Source organism: Macaca thibetana, chromosome X, assembly GCF_024542745.1.
Source record: "Macaca thibetana thibetana isolate TM-01 chromosome X, ASM2454274v1, whole genome shotgun sequence".
NCBI classification, from domain to species: domain Eukaryota; kingdom Metazoa; phylum Chordata; class Mammalia; order Primates; family Cercopithecidae; genus Macaca; species Macaca thibetana.
In genome coordinates, this window is record NC_065598.1 from 50,087,107 (window position 1) to 50,109,379 (window position 22,273).

Sequence of the window (22,273 nt, forward strand, 5' to 3'; positions counted from 1 at the left end):
ATAGAATATGGCAAAGGTGATAAAATGTCTAATTTGTGATTATATTACATTCTATAAGATATAGTCTTACTATCAGACTCACTTTAGAGACTCTCCTTACTAGCTTGATGAAGTAAGCAGCCATGTTGCCATATTATAAGAAACCGTGGCAAGGCTTCTAGGAACTCTGAGCAGCATCTAGGAACTGCAGGCAGCCACTAGGAGGTGAGGGTGGCCTTTAGGATCTGAAGGTAATCTTCAGCTGATAGTCAGAAAGCAGTGCCCTCAGCTCTACAGTCACAAGAAAATGTATCTGCCAACAATATGAGTGAGCTTGGAAGTGGATTCTTCCACAGTCAAGCCTTCATATGAGATTGCAGCCTGGCTGACACCTTGACTGCAGCTTTGTGAAACTGTTAAGTAGAGGACACAGTTAAGTCATGCCCAGATTTCTGACCCACAGAAACTGTTAGGTAATAAATATGTGTTGTTGTAAGCTACTGAGTTTGTGGTAATGTTGCAATAGAAAACTAATACAATGGGCATGACATACCCTACATAAGAGCAGCCATTTAAATACCCTTTCATGGTTTGGCTCTCTCTCTTGAGCTTTTGATTTCCAAAAGTAGAAACATGTGCCCAAGAGAGTAGCAGTTCTTTCATCTTCAGTCCCTGAATCAGAAGATTCATGATGCTACCTGAATCCAGCCAAGGCCAGCAAAGTTGTAGCTAGCCATTAGCCTTCATGTGAGATGCAAAGAAAATGTTTGTTGTTGCAAACCACTGAAAACGGAGGGTCATTGGCTGCTGCAGCAAAAGCGAAGTAATTCAATGTTGAAGAAGATATTTGGCTATTCAGTCTTCAAATATTAAAGCCAAAGCTATAAATGAATCTGAAAAGCAGGTTTGCCCAGATAATGAGGTTGAAGCTGATGTTGGTACATCATTAGGCATAGATGGGCATGCACAGCCTCATAGGCAATGGAAAGGGCTTTGAAACTCATTAAAATGACCTAAACAGGAGAAAGGGCGATATAATCATATTTGAGTTTTGGCAAGATCGCCCTGGCTACAGTATGAACAACAGTCTACACAAAGCAAGAAATGGCATAAGAATAGTTAGGCTAATGATGTAGGTCAGAGGATAATAGTTGTGGAAAAATAAGTGAATAGATTTGAGACATATTTAGGAGACAGAATTGATAGGACTTGGTGATCAATTCTATATGGAAGGGGTGAGAAAGAGGAGGATGTCTGGGATTACTCTAAGACTTCTAGCTTTCCTAGTTGGTTGGAGAGGAGTATTAATCACTAAGATATAAAGAACACTAGGGGGAACCAGGTTTGGGAGGGGAAAATCAAATGTTTAATTTTGGATACATGAATATTTGGGTTTTGGGGTGTCATTGAGCCAACCAAACAGATATAAAGTTTTGGAGCTAAGAAAAAATATGAACTGGAGATATAAATTTGGGGGCCAGCTTTATATAGGAGATAAACTAACCATGGGTATGTATGATTAAGAAAGAGAGAGGGTTGGGCAAGAGCATACAGCAAGAAGAGAAGAGGGGTCTAGGACCAAGTTTTAAGAAAGTCCAACATTTAATAATTGTTTTGAGGAGGATAAGCCAGTGTAAGATATCACCAGAAATATGAAGCCTACAGCAAAGCCTCCATGAATTGTTACTACCCTGTATTTCTGAAGTGTTTACTATGAGCTTGGGGCACTGTGCTAAGTGTTAGTGGTATAAATTAGTTTCTGCCCTCAAGAAGCCCACAGCGTAAAAGGAGAGACAGAAAGTATAAACAATGATCATATCTGAATACTATACACTGTTATTAGTATATCAACAGGATGTTTCTGAAGGAGGTGAAATCTGAGTTGACACCAAAGGACCCGCTGGAATTGGCTAAATAGAACTCAGGGAGTGGGGAGTGGGGCGGTGGATTTTCAGGCAGAGGGACTAGCCTTTGTGAGTGCATAGAGGGATGAGACTGCATGACACGTTTGCAGAACTAGCTAGAGCTAAGGATGACTGTGAGAAGGTGTCAGGGGTCATGGCTGGAGAAGCACACAGGAGACAGAACATGAAGGGCCTTATATGCAAGAATCAGGACTTCATCCTCTGGGCAGCCAAGCCAATTAGAGGGAGGTGGGCCAGTGTGCAATTTGGAGGTGAAGTTTGGAGCATGGTGTTATGCAGCTAGGCAGGGTGTTTGTTCTTCAGTTTAATAACCACCAAAATATCCTCTTCACAGAACTGATAAAAGAGCACGAGGTCACAGAGTGAGGAGGGCAGAGCTGCATCCACGTCTAAGAGTTTTGAGTGCCATTCCAGCAAGCTCCCAAAGACACATGGTTTTTCTCACTCAGAGATTGTTTCAATAACAGACGTGGTTTGGGTTATCTTTTGTCAAAACTGGATTTTTTTTTAATAAAAGGTTTTAGTAACGGTCTGAGTTTTATGACAGGCTTATTTGATAGAACAAAATATCTACCAGCCTGTGAGAAAGTGGCCAAAAGTATGTTTTAAATGCATAGTATTATCTAATTTATCTACAATCTCATTACTCTTTTCTTTCTTTTTTTTTTTTTTTCAAGACAGAGTCCCGCTCTGTCGCCCAGGCTGGAGTGCAGTGGCCGGATCTCAGCTCACTGCTAGCTCCGCCTCCCGGGTTCATGCCATTCTCCTGCCTCAGCCTCCCGAGTAGCTGGGACTACAGGCGCCCGCCACCACGCCCGGCTAGTTTTTTGTATTTTTTTTTTTTAGTAGAGACGGGGTTTCAGCGTGTTAGCCAGGATGGTCTCGATCTCCTGACCACCTGATCCACCCGTCTCTTCTATCTGCCTCTCCTCACTCTTACCACTGCCCACTTTTCTAAAACTAAAGGTTCCATATTTGTAAAAGGTGCTTAAATATATAGTCATTTATGAGACTTCTAAATAGTAGCTGTTTAAATTTAGTCCAAATAAGAGTTTTCTCTCAATTATAAGTTATCATTTATTGTATCTGCTGAGGTTGGTCTGCTTTTTCATCTTTATCAAATTTAAAAATGAGGAGAAATCAGGGAACAAATTGTTGTTTTTTCAGCACTTTGACTTATTCACATTTAATCTAATGCATTTTCAAGCTGGAAAGATTTTTCACCCATGGCCTTTTCCCAGATTTTTTCCTTTGCAAAAAATAGAATCAACTCAACACCCAGGGAGGTGAGTTCCATTAATTATCCTTTTCAGATAGAAAATAAGTAGCTAGGAGGAAAATGGGAATTCAAAGCCATGTTATGTTACTCTGTTAATGGCAGTAAGCAACTCCAGAATGAAGGGTCATATTGAAGAAACTTAAGCAGTTTACAAACAGAATGTGGTCTGTTAAGGTTTACACTGCTCAGGAGGAGAGGAGTTTTTGCCAGAAACCCTTAGTCTTTGGCCATGTTTGAACGTTGCACAGAATGGGCAAGATTTCCATGTGACATGAACTGATTTCTCTATCAACAGTGGAATTCAACCTTTCTGTCTAAACTACTTTCAAATCCTACCTCTTCAGTGATAGTTTGTCATCTTTTGTTAGACAATTTTTTAAAAATCTCATCGCAAATCCTATTGAGAAAATATCTTTGGTGAAAATCTTTTATTGTACGTATTTAACATGTACAAATGATGTTTTGACATCCACATACATAGTGAAATGACTGCTACAGTCATGCAAGTTAAATATGCATTTCCTCACATAATTACCCTCTTTTGCAGTAAGAGCACCTGAAATCTACTCTTAGAAAATTTCCAGTATACAATACAGCATTATTAACTATAGAACTTATGCTGTACATGAGATCTCTAGATTTATACATCTTATGTAACTGCAACTTTGTATGCTTTGACCAACATCCTTATTTCTTCCACCTCCATGCCCCTGTGTGTTTGACTTTTTAGCTTCCACATATGAGATAATGCAGTATTTTTCTTTCTGTGTCTGTTTTATTTCACTTAGCATAATACCCTCCGGGTTCATCCATTTTGTCATAAATAGGCTTTTATCAAAAAGACAAGGGATAACAAATGTTGATGAGGGTATGGAGAAAAGGAAACCCTGGTACATTGTTGGTGGGAATGTAAATTAGTACCCCATTTTGGAAAAGAGTGTATATTACTCAAAATATTAAAAATACAAAGACCATATGATGCAGAGATTCTTCTGGGTAAATACCCAAAGGAAATGAAATCAGTATCTTGAAGAGATATCTACACTCTCATGTTCACAGAAACGTTATTCTCTGGCAAAAATTAATGCAAAAAATATTTTAGTTACTGCAGTAGCAAAGAGATTCATGAGTTTAGCCTATTGCACATAGCTGAGGAAATCAAGGTGTTTTGCATTGCTGTACCAGGGTAAAAAGTGATTGTGTGTGTATTTCTGCATATAAAGTATTATATAATTGTATATTTATACTTATCTATCTATTCCATTAGGATAAAAGCCCCACGAGAGTGGGGACTTTGTCTATCTTGTCCAATTCTGAATCTCTGGAGCACAAAACAAATTATTGGCACATTAGTTAAATGAATGAATGGCATTGGGCACTTAAAATCCATTTGGTTTAATTTACAAACAGCAAAAATGCTACCACGATTCTGAATTTTGATAAAATAGTGCTTAAAAATCACAGACCTGTTTTAAAGATTAAATGAGGATTTCTGCTTTTAAAACGTACATTTAGATAGAAAAATAGTGTAAGCAAAGATACGTGAAAGTGCTTAACCCAGGATAGGAAACTCAATAACATTTAAGTTGACTTTAAGTCTAAAGATAGGTTTGAGGAGGAGTAGATGTTTTACCTAAACCAGCCTCAAATTGGACCTTAAGTGGTCCACATGCAAAACAGTTCTTTCTCTACTGCTCTGAATGGGGTGTTTTCTTGGGAGTATAGACAGTCATCTTGCAGGCAGCCAACAGACTACATTGTTCTCATCAGATGGTAGTATTGAGCTTGCCAGAAAATTTTACTTCAGTGGGGAACTCCTAAGGCTGAAACATTTTATCTGCAGGTCCAAAAATATCTTGACCTGGTGCACACAGCAAGGTAGGTAAGGAAAGGAACCATCATCTATAGAGAACCTACCATATGAACAGCTCTACCAGAGACTGCATTTGATTCCTACTTTAGCTTTATAATAAAAGTTAACATTCATTGAGTACTTACTGTCCTAAGTACTTTGCATGGATTAACTCAATAATTGCTCACCCAACACAAGGATGTATTTTTGTTTCCACCATTTGACAGAAGAGGACATCCAGGTACAGGGAAGTTAAACATGCTCAATGTTACACAATGTGTAAGTGGTGGAGCCAGTGTGAAAACTTACATGGTGTGGGTTCCAGTGTCCAGGCTTGGAACTGCCTCCATAAGAGAAGGGTTACTATCCTCATTATTTACTAAGGCTCAACAAATAAAGTGACTTCCAAGGTCACATTAACAGAGTTGTCTGACTCCAAAGATGAAGATGCTTTACTTTTCCTTATATTGTTCTACTTCAATCTCACCTCAATAAAAATAAATCTAGCAGCTAACATTTATCAAATACTTACTACATGGCAGATATTATTTTAAGTGCTTCATGTGAATTATCTCATTTAATCATCATAGTAACACTCTGAGGTGGGGCTTTTATTAGCCCCCTTCTGTAGATGAAGGCATTAAGGTTGAGAGGAGTCAAGTAACTTATTAAGGTGACAAAGTAAATTGGTAGAATCAGGATTTAAAACTTGGTTTATTTGCCCAATGAGCTGAAGCTCTTATTCATTCTACCACAATATTTGCCTAGAAAGATTGCCCCTCCTTCCCAATAGTAGTCCCTCCCATCTCTCTTATTTTCGCTGAAGTCTTAGTACAAGGCTGAGACTACTCTTTCTCCTTATGTTGCTGGGTCTTCCAGGTCTTCAAGGGGAAGGTTGTAATAGTAAAGTCACTCCCAAATTCAAATGGTGTAAATATTGTACCCTTTGGAGTCAGGAATGAAGTACATGCTCACCATCAACTCAGATTTTTGTCAAGAGGAATGAGACTGATGGAAATAATCAATAGCTTTTTTTAAAAAAACAAACACTTATTGAGAAATAATTCATATACCATTTAGCGCACCCATTTAAAATGTATACTTCAATGGTTTCCAGTACATTCACAGAGTTGGACAACCATGATGACAATCTAATTTTATAATATTTTCATCATCCCCAAAAGAAACCCCATGCCTATTGTCCCGGAGCCTCCAGCCTTGACAACCACTAATCTGCTTTCCACCTTTATAGGCTTGCCTGTTTGGGACATTTCATATAAATTAAATCATATAATATGTGGTCTTTTGTGATTGGATCCTTTCACTTAGCATATTTTCAAGGTTCATCAACATTGCATGTATCAGTATTTTACCAATTTTTATGGCTAAATAATACCCTACTGTATGGAATATCAAAGTTTGTTTATCCATTCCTCAGTAGATGGACATTTGGGTCATTTCCACTTTTTGGCTATTATGAGTAATGCCGCTTTAAACATTCATGTTCATGCTTTTGTTTGAACACCTGTTTTCGGTCCTCTTGGGTATATAACTAGGAATGGAATTGCTAAGTCACGTGGAAATTCTACGTTTAACATTTGGAGAAACTGCCAAACTGTTTTTCAATGAGGTTCATCAATTTACATCCCCATCAGCAATGTATGAGTTTTCCAATTTCTTCATTTCCTCACCAACACTTGTTATTGTTTGGCTTTTTGATTATAGCTATTCTAGTGGGTATGAAGTGGTAACTCATTGTGGTCTGATTTGCATTTCCCTAATGAATAGTAATGCTTGAGAATCTTTCCCTGTGCTTGCTAGCCAGTTGCATATTGCTATAAGCTGAATGTTTGTGTCCTATCCAAACTCATATGCTGAAGCCCTAATCCCCAATGTGATGGTATATAGAGGTGGGGCCTTTGAGAGGTAAATTGGTTTAGATGAAGTCACAAGAGTAGGCATTCATAATGAAATTATAATGCCGTTATAAGAAGGGGAAGAGACCAGATCCCTTTCTGTCTTTGCTGAGGACACAGCCACAAGGTAGCCATCTGCAAACCAGAAAGTGGGCCCTCACAAGGCATTGAATCTGCTGGCATCTTGATCTCAGATTTCCCAGTCTCTAGGACTGTGAGAAATAAATATTTGTTATTTAAGCCAGTCAATCTATGGTAGTATGTTATAGCAACCCAAGCATACTAAAACACATATTTTCTTTGAAGAAATGTCTATTACAACCTGTTAACCCATTTTTAATTGGTTATTTTTATCATTGAGTTGTAGGAGTCCTTTTGTATTTTGAAATATCTGATATGCAAATATTTTCTCCCATTCTGTTGCTTATCTTTTCACTCTTTTAATATGGTATATCTTTAGCACAAAAGTTTTTAATTTTGATTTACTCCAATTTATTTCTATTTCTTGTATCACTGGTGCAAATTGTCTTAACATTAGGAAGACTCACTACAATGTTTTCTTCTAAGAATTTTGTAATTTTGACTCTTATATTCTGTGATCCATTTTGAGTTGATTCTTGCATGTGATTCAAGGAAAACTTCATTTTTTCCCATGTAGATACCCAGTTGTCTCAGCACCATTTGTTAAAAAACGATTTATTCTCTCCTCAATTTCTCTTGGGACCCTTGTTGGAATTAACTAGCCATATACATGAGGATTTACTTCTGGACTCTCAATTTAATTCCATTTATTTATACATCTATCCTTGTGTCTGCACCACACTGTCTTGATTACTGTAGTTTTGCAGTAAGTTTTGAAGTTGAGATGTATAAGCCCTCCAACTCTGTTCTTTTTAAAGATTGTTTTGACTGCTCTGGGTCCCTTGTAATTCCATATGAATTTTAGAATCAGCTTGTCAACTTATGCAAGGAAGCCACTGGAATTCTGATAAGCATTGGATTGAATCCGTAGATCAATTTGGGGGCACATTTCATCTTAACAATCCTAAGTCTTCCAATCCATGAACATGGAGTGTCTTTCCATTTATTTTGATCTTCTCTAATCTCTTTCAACAATGTTTCATAGTTTTCAGTGTAAAAGTTTTGTACTTCTTTTGTTAAATTATTCCTGTTTTTTTTTTTCTTTTTGATGCTATTGTAAATGGAACTGCTTACTTGCTTGCCTTCTTCCTTCCTTCCTTTCTTTCTTTCTTTTTTTTTTTTGAGACAGAGTCTCGCTCTGTTGCCCAGGCTGGAGTGCAGTGGTGCGGTCTCAGCTCACTGCAATCTCTGCCTCCCAGGTTCAAGCAATTCTCCTGCCTCAGCCTCCTGAGTAGCTGGGACTACAGGTGCGTGCCACCACGCCTGGCTAAGTTTTTGTATTTTTAGTAGAGGTAGGGTTTCACCGTGTTAGCCAGGATGGTCTCGATCTCCTGACCTCGTGATCCACCTGCCTTAGCCTCCCAAAGTGCTGGAATTTCAGGCGTGAGCCACCGCGGCTGGCCAGAACTGTTTTCTTAATAACATTTTAGGATTGTTCATTTGATCTCGTTTTTTAACCTTGTATCCTGCAACTTTCCTGAATTCATCCAGGCAGGTAGTTGTGAGCAACATGAGAAGAGCAAGAATATGCCTGGGATAAGGAGAAAATGAATCGAGTAGATCAGGACTATAATAATGGTTACCACGTACTGAATATGTTTTCAACAAGTCAGTACTTTCCACGCTCTAATATGTTCATGAATCTCCTGGAAGTCTAGTTAAAATTCAGACTGCTATCACTGGGTTTGGGGTGGGCCTGGGATTCTGCCTAATAACTTATTGGATTGTTAGTGGCTTTTATTTATTATTTTCAAGTTACAATAACTCTGCAAGCAAAATAATACTGTTCCCATTTTACAGATAAGAAAATGACCTCAGAAGTTGAGCTAGTAGCCCAGGTTCATTGGATAAGTGGCAGAACCAGGATTTGAACACAGTTCATTCCAATGCCAAAGCTGGACTCTTTCTACTCTACCACACTGGATATCTTGAGTAGGAGGAGGATAGTTGGAATGTGAACAGAATATGGATCAGGAAAAAAGAAAGCTTTTCAATGTCAGAGTTGCTACCTGGAATACATTTGAGTCTAATCTTTGAGGTTGCCTTGGAGAGCAGATCAGCAAGGCCCTTGCTTTCCAGGGAGCCAAGCGTGAAGGTGTGAGATTGGACTATCAGCTAGAAGTAAGATGAAACTATTAGATAGAATTCAAGATTGGAAGAAGTCTAGAAAGAACATGGCTTACCTTCGATCAGGCTAGACTCCAGAACTGGACTCTGTATACTGCTTAGGTCTATACCTGAGATTACACCCATTGTTGACTTTTTCTGCATTCTAAACATGGGGTTAGACTGGTTGTGATGTTGTCACTGAGTAACCAGAGAGGAAGAAATATATCCGTAAGCTAAAGGGCAGAGCTGTGATCCTGAGGTCCTTCTAAGTAGAAAAATACCATGTTTCAATACTGTGATAAAACAACAGAAATATCCAATGGCTTGAACTCTGTGCCCTCTACTCAGGATGCTCTTGAAATAGATGTCTAAAAGCTGGTCGCCTAAAAAGGCTATGGCAGATTCTGCTATTTAATTGGGGATGATGAATGGTACAGCATCAATACCATCCCTCAGAGGCCAGGGAAAGGGTTTAGGGATGTGGGTAATGGTCTGGTCATATGTTTATCTGTGAAGGACTATGGATAGGTGACCAAATTCCTTTCCAGTATTTTTCAGCAGAATCTTTAGACTTCCATCACCTGAGTCAAAACACAGGATATATATTTTTTTGTCCTTAGCACCTTTTATTGAAATATGACCCTTGATGACAATCTGGCAGGCATATCTATGTCAGCCAAGAAGGGAGTGGTGGAGGACACAAATGCAGAAACAATAAGATTCGGAAAAAGAATAGCTTCACATGGGATAGATGACCCCCAACAGCTGTACAACCAACATTGGTTCTTCATCTATAGAAACTGCCCCCGTCCCACCCCCCACAAAAGATCTACTAATCTTCAAATAATATAATATGCTGTTGCAGAAATATTATTGGCATAGACAACTCCTCTGGCAAAGACAGTGGGAGTCACCAAGCTCCAAATGGGTGCAAGTGGCCAGAAATGGGCCCAGGTTCCTCCATCTGGGGCCTGCTACTGGCAGAGCAGCACTGTCAGGGAGGGTTGGGTTCAGGATGTGGCTCTGGTGTGCCTGGGCAGCTTTTTGGCACACGAGGTTAAATGGAAAACAGAACCTGAACCTAACCTTGAAAGAGGCTTTTTATCTTTTCACCTCTCCTTTTCTCTGCTTCCAATTTCTTCCTTTCTAGGGCTTTATTTTCAGTGTCTCTGTCTTATTCTGTCAGATTCTACTTGGGCATTTACGACTATATCCTGGCTGAGTCTCCAGCTGTGGGACTCAGGGAGATTCAATTATCCAGAGCCCCGGGAGGTGGCAGGAGGGGTTGGGGGGACATGTGATAGTAACTCACGCATTGACTTCTCTATCGATCAACCATCATGCTTGCCTATTACCCATGGGACCTATATAAGTATTTGAAGGGAAAGAGCAGAAGTCAAGACCAATAACTGTCTTTGGGGACCTCCCTTGGCCTGCCTTCCAAACTGCTACTCACCGGCAGGCTGTGGAGGAGGGCTGAGCCCAGGAACTGAGAACAGGGGAGAGACACTGCATCTCAAGTAATACTGGCAGCTTTGCAGCACTATCACACACAATGAGATTGCCCTGGCAGGAGTGTGGCACGCCAGTGTCTGTTTAGCAGTTCACCTTTATCTACCAAGCTTCACTGCAAGGTATACTTTTGGGGTTATTTTTTAAGTGCTTTGGCAACTTTCCCTCCATGTGAAAATGAGCATCCTTGTGTTCTGATTCCAACTCTAGAAAGTAATTTGAGATGGAATTAAGAACAAAAATAATAGAGTTAATAGTTTTTTTTTGGTTTTTTTTTTTTTTTTTTTTTTTTTTTGAGATGAAGTCTCACTCTTGTCCCCCAGACTAGAGTGCAATTGCATGATCTCGGCTCACTGCAACCTCTGCCTCCCGGGTTCAAGCGATTCTCCTGCCTCAGCCTCCCGAGTAGCTGGGATTACAGGTGCCTGCCAGCACGCCTGGCTTATTTTTGTATTTTTAGTAGAGACAGGGTTTCACCATGTTGGCCAGGCGGGTCTTGAACTCCTGACCTCAGGTGATCCACCCGCCTCAGCCTCCCAAAGTGCTGGGATTACAGGCGTGAGCCACCGCACCCGGCCTGGAGTTAATAGTATTTTTGGTGTCATAAACTTAAGGTGCAACCAATCACATGCTGACTAGAAAAACTCAGACTACGGCCATAGTGTCCAGGTAAGTGACCATTCTTTTCCCTAGACCCATATTCCCAAAAAGGTGTTCTAGCCAACAAATCGGAGAATGATGAAACATATCAGCCTCATCCTCCCAATAGAGGACATCTCAATTTGCTCATTCTTTGTCCTAGAGCCTGCTCAGAAGAAAAGATGACAACTATGGCCTCCATTGAAAGCACTCCTCTGCCTTCTCAATCTTGGCTGGCTTGTGTAAGCCTCGCCCTTGCAAGCCACCAGCCTTCCTGAATAAAGTAGAATCTTCCACTGGAGGGGAGAATGGCAGGGTTGCCATTCTAACAGTGTTTCTGGCAGCAGTACTAAGAGCAAACCCAGGGCTCCACAGAAAGGCTTACTTACCCCACCCCCCACCCCAGGACACCCTGCTGGCCAAGATTCTCCCATTGTTTTCAAACACAATGAAGAGGAAATGGGAGCTAATGACAAGTATTTGTAACAGCAGCAAAAGTTCCTTGGCAAATTCTTTGGTTGAATGAGACATCCCTGCTGCTACAGTTGACCTTCAAGGACCCTGAGGAACTCAGCAGTAACTAGAAGGGATGCCAGGCCTTGGCTAGGTTGTGTGATACCAAGGATTGGCCCCAGTTAGTGAGGAACAGGGAGCTGAGCTGGATAACAGGGCAGCATTTGGCCATAACCCCCTTCTTGCTATCATCCACCTAAGGGCTGCTTTTCCAGCATAGAAACTAGCTACTGGTGTCAAGGCCTTGGCAACAGCAGCAGTTTTAGTTGTTTGTATGCCTAAGATCCTGGCTGGGTCATCAGTTGCTCTGGGGAGCTGGCTCTGGCTGGAGCTCCCAGCTACCTTGAGTTTTGGTTCCCTTGAGCCAGGCCACAGGCTGAGAAAGCAATGGTTAGAGGAGTTCCTCCTGAGCTCACCTCTACTCATCCCATAGCTTGGAGATGGTAGAGAAATGGCTGAATCTTTCTCCATTTCAGGAGATTTCTTTGGTTTCAAAAAGAAATCAGTAAGAAAAACTTGAACCCTGCTGGGGAATGCTAAACTCACAGTCACTTAGACTTTAAAGGAAGCACAAGACCAGGCCACAGTAGGGAGGCTCTGAGTTCAAGGGGAGAACTCCTTCCTAGACATTGGTGGCTATGGTGGGAACAATTCAATGCCTTGGCACTTGCTTACCTAGCCACGGTGGATTCAGGCTGATCTGCAGAAAATGCTTTCCTTCTGGGCTAACTTTTCCCTCTCCAACTCCCCTCTTCTCGCCTTATTAGTTAAAAAAGAAAAATAATAATCAAAACACAAAAATAAATAAAATCAAAAGGCCATTTAAAATATAACAATAAGAACCCCCTCCCCCAATAATGAAACCTATATCTAGAAGTCAATTTTAGTAGAGCTATTAATGGCCCATATGGTGAAGCCCTGGGGTAGGCACCTGGGCTAACCCCCAGCAATGTAAAGGAAAGATGAAACAAGAGGTGGTAGGACCAAAGTCTTAGGACAGGAAGAGGGTCACATTAGCCAGGGCTAAGACTAGGCCTCTTCCCCTGAACTTGCTGCTGGGAAAGGTAAGGGTAGAGCTGATTTAAAACTGGTTCCTTCCTAAGGAGCACCTGGGGGTACTCAACCTTTGCTTTGTTTTTTCAGTGTAATTCCTCCCTCTGTGCTTTCCCCTGCAAAGCTTGGGTGAGGCCCTGAAACTGGTGCCAGGTGAATGCCCTCAAGGTAGCCAGCTCTCCGTGAGAAATGGCTGGGCCACAAGCCCTGGGGCAGAGTAGAGCTGCAAGGCAGCTTCCCTTTGAGCCTTTAGAGGCTGTTGATGATATGGGTGGGTGATGAGCACTTGGTGTCTTTGGTGTCCTAGTACAAAGCAGAATGAAGGCACTTCCTTGGTTCTCTGTGCAGCAAGTACTTGCCCTTGGCAACTGTGGGAAGGAGAGTGTGGTTGTAAGATCACACCTTGCTGCAGCTCCCTTGGGTAGAAGCTTGTGGCTTCCCCAGGGTCTCCTAGCTGGTTAGGACCACTGCTAGGGAAGGGGCAGTGAGAGACATCCAGGGTAGAGGGCTGGAACAAACTGCTAATTGCTATCTACTTGCTGAGAAACTGCTAACAAAGATTGAAAGCACTTCCCACTGTGGCTGGGCAGGGATGCTGTGGCAGAGTGCTGGTAGAATTAGAAATTGCTGGGCCCCAGGAGTAGACTCTCCCTGAGACATTTGAGCTGCTCTTCCCCAAGCTTGATCTTCTCCTCCAGCTCTCGCTGTTCAATGATGAGAGCAGATTTCATCTTGACAAAGTGCTGGTAATCTTGGAGCTGGTCCTGAGGCAGGTAGCGGGAGACCATGCCAAACACCAACTTCTCCCGGCGGTCCACGTGCTCCTTCAGCTCCTTGGCATCTGCCAACTGCCCCGTCAGCTGCTGCTTCTTCTCTATCAGCACCAACTGGGGAAGCAGAGGACCAATTAAGGGCTCTCCCAATTACCAGACATCTGTCCAACAGTGCTGCCTAGCAGTACTCCACCAGAGATGCTGCCACAAAGTGGCTATACATTCTGCTAATTAGTCAGTCCTAGATTTTCTGCCCTGAAGTCCACCTCCATGCAAAAGCCTTTGTTTCCTGTAGCAGGAGGGTAAACATGACAACAATTCTGGATAGGGGATGTGAAATCACCTCTTTCCATCCCTTTAAGGCTGTCTTCAATGTAGGGACCACCACTGGGCTTGGGGTAGAGGAAGGCTCTGACAAAGCCAGCCTGTGTCCCTTTCATCTGGTGAACAACTGTCACTGTGGAGGTACTTTCTGTATGGCGTGTGTGTCTGTGTGAGTGGATATGTGTGAGTATATGTGTCCATGTATGTATGTATATGTATGTGGATATGTGCCTTTTGTTGTGGATTCAAAGGTATATCCAGAGCCACTTGTATAGGGAAAGGTGAGGCAATTTTGTTTCAGGAGTATATGCATAGTGACCCAACCTGTGAAACTGACAGCTTTCCAATCTCAACTACTTGATGAGACCTCCCCTTCCAACTCTAGAATGAGGCAAAACTGCTGCTGCTACTACTACTACTGGGAGTTAGCATTGATTCAGTGTTTACCCTGTCCCAGGCCCTGTTTTATGTAATTAACATAAACTAATTTAATTCTCACAATAATCCCATAAGGCAGGTAGTATGTTCACCTCATTTTATAGATGAAGAGATTGAGGCAGAGTGACATTACGTGTCACAGTCACACAGCTAATAAATGGTAGGGCAAGAATTTCAGGGCACTTAAAAGCCAGTGTTCACACTCGTGTTTTTTCTTTTCTTTTCTTTTCTTTTCTTTTTTTTTTTTTTTTTTTTGAGACAGGGTCTTGCTCTGTCACCCAGGCTGGAGTGCAGTGGCACAATCTTCGCTCACGGCAGCCTCCGCCTCCCAGGCTCAGGCAAGCCTTCCACCTCAGCCTCCGGAGTAGCTGGGATTATAGGCATGCACCACCATGTCAGGCTAATTTCTGTATTTTTAGTAGAGATGGGGATTCACTAAGTTGCCCAGGTTGGTCTCAAACTCCTGGACTGAAGCAACCTGCCTGCTTTGGCTTCCCAAAGTGCTGGGATTATAGGCATGAGCCACCATGCCCCTCCTCAGTGCTCACACGCTTTTAACCCTATGTTCTACTGTTTCCCATAGTAGCCCAACTTGAAAGAGGGAGCCTTGAGAAGAAATAAATGGTATTTCCCTCTACCCACACCCCAGAGACCCCAACTCTACCTTCTCCTGGTTGGCTTCTGAATCGATGCTGTTGAGAGCATTCTCCACCCGGGCCAGTCGTCCAGAGAGTGACAGCAACAGGTTGACCACTTTGTCCAGGTCCCCAACAAACGAGCGGTACTTTTCAAATTCATTGGATTTGCAGACGGCTTTTAAGTTGGCCTCCACCTCCTCCCCAAGGGCAGAATTGGCATTGATGTCCTCTAGCAGCCCTCGCTGGGCCTCCCGCAAGACAGAAAGTTTTCTGCTGATGCTTTCAATAAGCTGTATCTAGGGGAATTAAATAGGAGAAGACAAAGGATGAGAATGGGAATCAACAGAAACTGATTTGTGCCTGTAACCTCTGTTTTGGAATCCAAGGAACAGATGGTGGGCTCTATCCTAGTCACTGGAAACAAAGGAAACTTGGGCAAGTCATGAGCAACTCCAGTCTTTTGGGCAAGCGCCTTCTATCCATCTGGCAGGGATCTCCATGTCACCACCAAAGTTTTTGGCATTGGGTAAGTGGTACCCATGCACTAAGCTTCATTTACCAAATGCAACTTAATAAATACTTGCTGGGACTTTTTTTTTTTTTTTTTTTTTTTTTTTTTGAGATTGAGTCTTGCTCTGTTGCACAGGCTGGAGTGCAGTGGCACCATCTCAGCTCACTGCAACCTCTGCCTCCCAGGTTCAAGCGATTCTTGTGTCTCAGCCTTCTAAGTAGCTGAGGTTACAAGTGCATGTCATGGATGCCAGGGCTAATTGTGTGTGTGCGTGTGTGTGTGTATTTTTAGTAGAGATGGGGTTTCATGATGTTGGCCAGGCTGACCTCAAGTGATCAGCCCCCCTCAGCCTCCCAAAATGCTGGGATCACAGGTGTGAGCCTCTGCACCCAGTCCCTTCCTGGGACTATTTAATAAATAGGAGCTACAGTCCTTGTGAGAGCCTAGGATAGAAAAGCATTTGCCCTAAGGTATTTGCCTATCACTTCATTCATTCTCCTTCAATCCATTTAAGTACCTCTCAAGTTCATGGCACTTTGCTAGATCTTTGCTTCCTTAGCTCGGCTTTTGAGGCCTTTTGGTAGGACTGTGAGTTCAGGAGTTAAAACGACTGGGTTTGACTTATAGCTTTGCCACTTCATAGCTGTGGGACTTTGGGTAACTTGACATTATTGAGCTTCACTTTCTTTATCTGTAGGATGGGGATAATTGCTTTACCCACTGCCTTGAGTCATAATAAGGAGTCAATGTGATTACGCATGCAAAGTGCTTGGCCTATAGTAAGTGCTGCATAAAAGCTAGGCTGCTATTATTTATTACTCAGTCTGGCCCCACCTTGCCATTCTAATGTCCCTCCTCAGAGCCTTTCAGAATTAGCTCCCCACTCTCCTCTGTGTTCACAAAACGCTCATTTTTGTGTTCCTGAGTAGCTTATGCAGTTCCACCTACTCTTTATCTCTTTCTTCATTTTAGTTACTCCTAAATTTCTTCAGGGGACAGCTCTGCCCCTCCCCTCCCCTCCCCTCCCCCACAGGAAGTCCTCCTCTGTAAGTCTTCTCTCAGTGATCTTTTTTTGTCTGCGCTTTTAAGTATTTTAGAATTAGAACTCTACAGTGTAACTTGAAGTTCCTCACTTTCTATTCTGTGTGTGTGTCTGATCCCTCACCTGCTATTGATTGTAAGTTTCTTAAGGGAAGTGCTGTCTGTGTCTTCTGATTTGTCTCCCCTATAGGTGAGTACAGTCACAGGGAAGTACAGTGGAGTTTTAGAATCAGGGACATCTGAATTCCAATTCCACCTCCAAACCCTATGGCCTTAGGATAGATACCTAATCCCACTAAGACTTCTGTTTCCTCATCTGTAAAGTGGACACCTCCCCAACTCCAGAGATTTTCTGATGGTTAAATGAAACCACATAAGTAAAAGACTTAGTATTATGACTGGCACTTAAATGCACAATGCATGTTTACTAATGCTATTATTATTATTAAATTAGTTCTACAACATACTCCAAGCTAATAGATACTCGTCTAGCTGCAAGGTTATGACAAGAATGGCCCTGTCCTAGGCTGCCCATAGCCTCTGTAGCCAGTATTGCTTTGTGGTTAAGAGCACAGAGACTCCAGTGCCAGACTACCAGAGTTTGAACTCCTGCTCTGCCGCAAAGCAGTGGTATTATATACAACCTTGAGCAAATTACTCAACCTCTCTGCACATCAATTTCCACATCTAAAAACTAGGAAAACAAGAGGACCTACCTCATAGAGTTGTTATGAGAATTAAATTAAATTATTTTGTACATAGGAGTATGCTTCAGCGTATGTTTTAATCTTATTCTAGCCCAAGCACTGGGACCACAGGCTTGTAGTTTTCTGGAATGTATTCCTCTCTAGTAGTTCATTTAGAGATGTCCAAAGTGACCAAGACTAAGAAAGCCTCCTCCAGGTTCCAAGACCTGTTGTCATATTTCAGAACTCTTCAAAAGTCAGGAGATCACCATGATCTCAGTCTGAAGTATAATAGGTTTGCATCTGGGGAAAATTCCAAAACCCACTGGGAACTGGGGATCAGTGATATGAATAAGGCAACACAATTAGATGCCAAGAGGCTGCCAGTTATATTCCCACCATCTGCTCTCCCAAATAAAAGTCAATGCTGGGGACAAAGGATGGCTGGGGGCCATCTGGAAAATGATCCACTTGGAAAATCACCTTCCCATCCCAGTTCCCAGGCTCCAGGGATAGATGGAAGGATAAAAGTGGAGAGAGCCCTTTATTTCTTGGAACTTGTGCTCTACAACCTGAACCTCAATCCTGGGGAAGTATGGTAGATAGAGTTGTGGAGTCATCACAGATTCAGCCAGAGCTGAGTTGTTTTTTTTCTGGGACGTCGCAAATTGGTGACATTCCTCACCTTTCTTCCTCAGAGACAAAAACTGTCATAGCCCACCCACAATCACTTGAGTTCACTTTCTATTGTTCTGTGCTCTGCCATTTCTGATCATCTTTCTCTTTTCCTGGTCAGACTTCTTTTGTTAGGTTTGTCCCCGTAGACGCCAGGCCCTGAGTAAGCTAGGAGTACCCCTGCTCAGGGAACATGGAATCCAAGGAAGCAGACATCTGCATCAATAAAACTTTAACACCACCGTGCTTCCAATTCTTCCCCTGACATTTTGCTTCAGATGGAAAATTGGAGGAAGGACTCTTGCAAATGGCCCTTTACCTTTCTACGGGTCATGTCCTGAAAGAAATATGGGCAGAAGAACAATCTACAATGAGTTCAGATGTCCACAAAGAGGTAAATTGAGCCTTTGAGGTTGCCATGACAACCCTATTTACTTATGAAATACAATAGGTAAGTGCAGGGAGGGCAAAGTGATTCCAAGAATTCCATTAGAAAACCAGACTAGTGGTACTTAGACAAAGAAAGGAAAGCTTTGGAACAACAACAACATCATCATCTCCACTTAACTATTTTGTACTTTTAAGACATAATTGACTATCCTTGCAAATAAATACCAAAGTTTGCCAGCCTATAATTTGTCCTTATTTTAGTCTCTTCTGTCTCCCAGAAAGTTGCACAAAGAACAAAAACCAATGGCACTGCCATTGGTTAGAAGAGCCCACTGGCAGAAACTCTGATGTGCCCTGGGTAGTGAATTACTTACAAGGCTGGCTTAATTCAGAGAGACAGCATGTACTGCAGAGTAGAAATTCAGACCGTCTTGACTTTAAGTGCTGGATCTACCATTTAGTCTGTAACCCCTGGGCAAATTAGTCCCTTCAACTAGTAAAAAAGGGATAATAATATCTGCCTTGTTGGGCTGTTCTTTTTTTTTTTGAGACGGAGTTTCACTCTTTGTTGCCCAGGCTGGAGTGCAGTGGCGCGATCTCAGCTCACTGCAATCTCTGCCTCCCGGGTTCAAGCAATTCTCCTGTCTCAGCCTCCCGAGTAGCTGGGATTACAGGTGCCCGCCACCATGCCTGGCTAATTTTTGTATTTTTAGTAGAGACGGGGTTTCACCATGTTGGCCAGGCTGTTCTCAAACTCCTGACCTCAGGTGATCCACCCGCCTTGGCCTCCCAAAGTTCTGGGATTACAGGCATGAGCCACCGCACCCCGCCCTTGTTGGGTTGTTCTAAGGATCACAGAGATAATAATGATGATTATGACTGTTATTATTATTATTGACTGGATCAAAAATAGACTGGAATTGGATCTGTGAGAAACCCAGAGAGGCTGTATGATTTCCATACTGAAAATATGGGAATGCAAGATGTTCTAGAGAGTGTAGAAGGCTGGTCATCCTCCAGACACATTCAAGCTAAATTCTGAAAATCTCTAGGGCACATCAAAACACTTTACCTTTTTTTGAGCCAGTTCATGGTCAACTTCCTCCTCTCCTAGGCCAATCTCTGCCATCTCAGGTTGGTCTTTCAGTTTGTTCAGCAGCTCTGCCTTGGCCACAGAAATATTGTAATAAGCCGAGTAAGAGGTAGGGATTGCTGGGGCCCCTGGAGGAGGCGAAAAGGGCTGAAACTCTTGTCTGTGGAAAGAAAGAATGACCATTTGAGCACCTCTGCTGAGAGATTGCTGACATTTCTGCTTTTTACTTACTCCATCTGAAAAATGGAACCCTGCTTCACCAAGGAGCTGAGAAAAATAGAGAAGGCACTGTTCAAACGTAAACAGGCCACATGAAGGCAAACTGGAGTTAAGGCAAGTTTTAAGAACTTAGAAGGCTATTTCCATGCTCCTGACTTCATCGGCTAGGGGGACTTCTTTCGAGATCATATGGTTTGGTCATTAACACTCAATTAAAATCCAGAAAAACTGGCAGGCCCTAAAAGTTCTGGACTTCTGATCACCATCCCTTTGGTGCATGGCCCCAGTATGTGGATCCCAAAGTAGGGGCTAGGTGGTAGAGAAGTATTTGAGACTTTAGCTATTGGTTCTCCAAGCCTGTTGGCCTCCCTCAGACCTACGCCTGGATCTCAACCCATCCTGGCTCTATCTAGTCGTCTTGCATACAAAGGCACCCTGTGGCTTTCCTGGACACTCGCATCATTTTCTCTTTTCCAATGCCACTCCTACTTGAAATGGACCCTCTGCTGCAGATCTCCCATAGCAAAGAGGTCACCCATGACCTCAACAGTGGCCACCATGTTGGAAGCTGTGGTTAGCACCCTGCCAGGGACTTGTCACCGCCCAGCACATATCTCATGAGCTCTTCTGACACTGCCTGCTGTAGGGAAGGCCTTCAGCCTGAAAAGGGATAGCATCTCTCCACTTCTGGCATATTCCCAATGGCTCCTGCCTCCTCCATGGTTGTAGAATGAAATGGGGAAAAAAATGGAACCAGTTGGCACCCAGGGGCTTGACAAGTGTAGCAGCAGACCCTGTTGTCTTGGGTTCACCAAAGCCTGTGGGGCTGAGGCATTGCTTCTCAGAGCCCCAGCTCATGAAATAGAACTTCTTCTCAGGAAAAAAAGTAGTTCTGGTTCCATACTGGCTTGGGTTTGGCCTCTTCTACCATCAAAGCTTCCGGTCTGGTATGAGGAAGGAAGTAGAGAGAAATGCTACAATGTCAGGTCTCAGCGACGGAGGGGCAAATCATTTCGCCCATGGTTTATGCTAGGGAGTGGTCCACCCTCACTATATTCTCACTGCCTGCTAGCCACTCCCATCCTCCACCTGTTTGTGTCACTACCCCTTCACTAACCTCTAGCTGTTTGAAAGGGAAAATAGGAGAAACTCATTAGTCATTTTTGCAGCTATTTGCAATTCTTAGATAAAGGTCAAAAATAATGGTTAAAAGGCTCCACAGCTATTTACTGATTCATGTTATGCTGTCTCCTAATTCATCACACAAAAGAAAGTTTGGCACACCAATATTCTTTATCCTAGGTAAATTCATTTATATGTAAGTTTCAAGCTTGTAACATTGATAAAAGAACAATACTAGTTAACATGCACACCATACTTACCATGCCCCAGAAACCATCCTAAGATAGATACACACACACACAGGTATATAAATATACAATTGAATGTTCATGAAAACCATTATACAGATAAGGAACATGAGGCAACAAGAGGTAAAGTGACTTCCCCAAGGTCACCAGACATTAAATGACAGACCTGCGATTTGCACCTGGACAACCCGACTCTAGAATCTGTGCTTCAAGCCACTATGCCATCCTGCCAAAGGGACAACTTGAGATCATATAAAAGCCTACATGTAAGGAATTTTCTGGCTGGAGTATATCTATGTTAGCAGATAACAGAGAATATTCTGGAGGGAATATGAAGGTCTGAACTTAGGGAATTCCTATCTACAAGAAAAATATCTAGGGTGCGTGTGAAAGTTCTGTGTCAGAAGGTGTTATAAAGGAAAAAAAAGGATGTGCTACTTGGAGACTCAGTTCCCCAGCATAAACATCCCTGCATCATATTATAGTATATCATATTAGGCACTATGTTCTAGGGATCCTTTCCTTATCACTTCCATTAACAAGGAAGGGATTATAGGTGATCTATGAGAACATAATTGGAATTTGATAGTAAACATCAAAGCAAAAATCGGATTCCTTTCACAGGGCACTGAGAGGAAATGCATAGAGTCCATAAAGCAAGCTATACCTATACCTGAATCAGAGTTATTAGACTTAAATAATACTTGATTATTCCACTAACTGGCTTCTGTGTGTACCCAGCATTTTTTAATAGAATAGTATATAGGTTATATAGGTACTAGAGTTTAACTTGGCTGAAATTAGGATGTCTTTGTTTGCATTTTAGATTCAAAATATTATGCATCTATATGTCCCTTACAAAATCTTAAAGCTGCTTCTTTCTGGCTAGGACACTGTCCTCTCCTAGGGTCTGGAACAGAATCTTCTTCAAGAGCCCAGAGATCCTGGGATGATACAGCAAGCATAGTGAGCTACCTGAGATCTTGTGATAAAGTTACTTTATCTCCCTAGGCCTCACCTTTCTCATCTAAGAAATGGAGAAGATGAATGGTAACTATTTCACAGGTTTACTTTGATGATTAAATCAATTAATACACAAAGTGCTTAGAACAATGCATGGCACATAGTAAGCAATCAAAAAAATATTAGCTATGTTGGGAATGATGCTGTTCCTTAAATTTCCGTCACTCAAAGGAG

General features: G+C 42.2%; 1 protein-coding gene across 5 annotated transcripts in view; it reads right to left on the reverse strand.

The window, feature by feature from the left end:
• Positions 1 to 2,720: 2,720 nt before the first annotated feature.
• SHROOM4 (shroom family member 4) overlaps positions 2,721 to 22,273 on the reverse strand; it is a 237,488-nt gene continuing 217,935 nt past the window's right edge. For 3 of the 5 annotated variants that reach the window (XM_050776813.1, XM_050776816.1, XM_050776815.1), the window contains 3 exons: positions 19,467 to 19,647; positions 15,118 to 15,387; positions 2,723 to 13,805 (listed from right to left, as the gene is read on the reverse strand). In XM_050776813.1, coding sequence (XP_050632770.1) covers positions 13,536 to 13,805; positions 15,118 to 15,387; positions 19,467 to 19,647 — 721 coding nt within the window. In that variant the 3' untranslated portion in view covers positions 2,723 to 13,535. Of the gene's footprint in view, positions 13,806 to 15,117; positions 15,388 to 19,466; positions 19,648 to 22,273 lie in introns of all 5 variants that reach the window. The other 2 variants (XR_007722675.1, XM_050776814.1) reach the window with 2 other exon arrangements.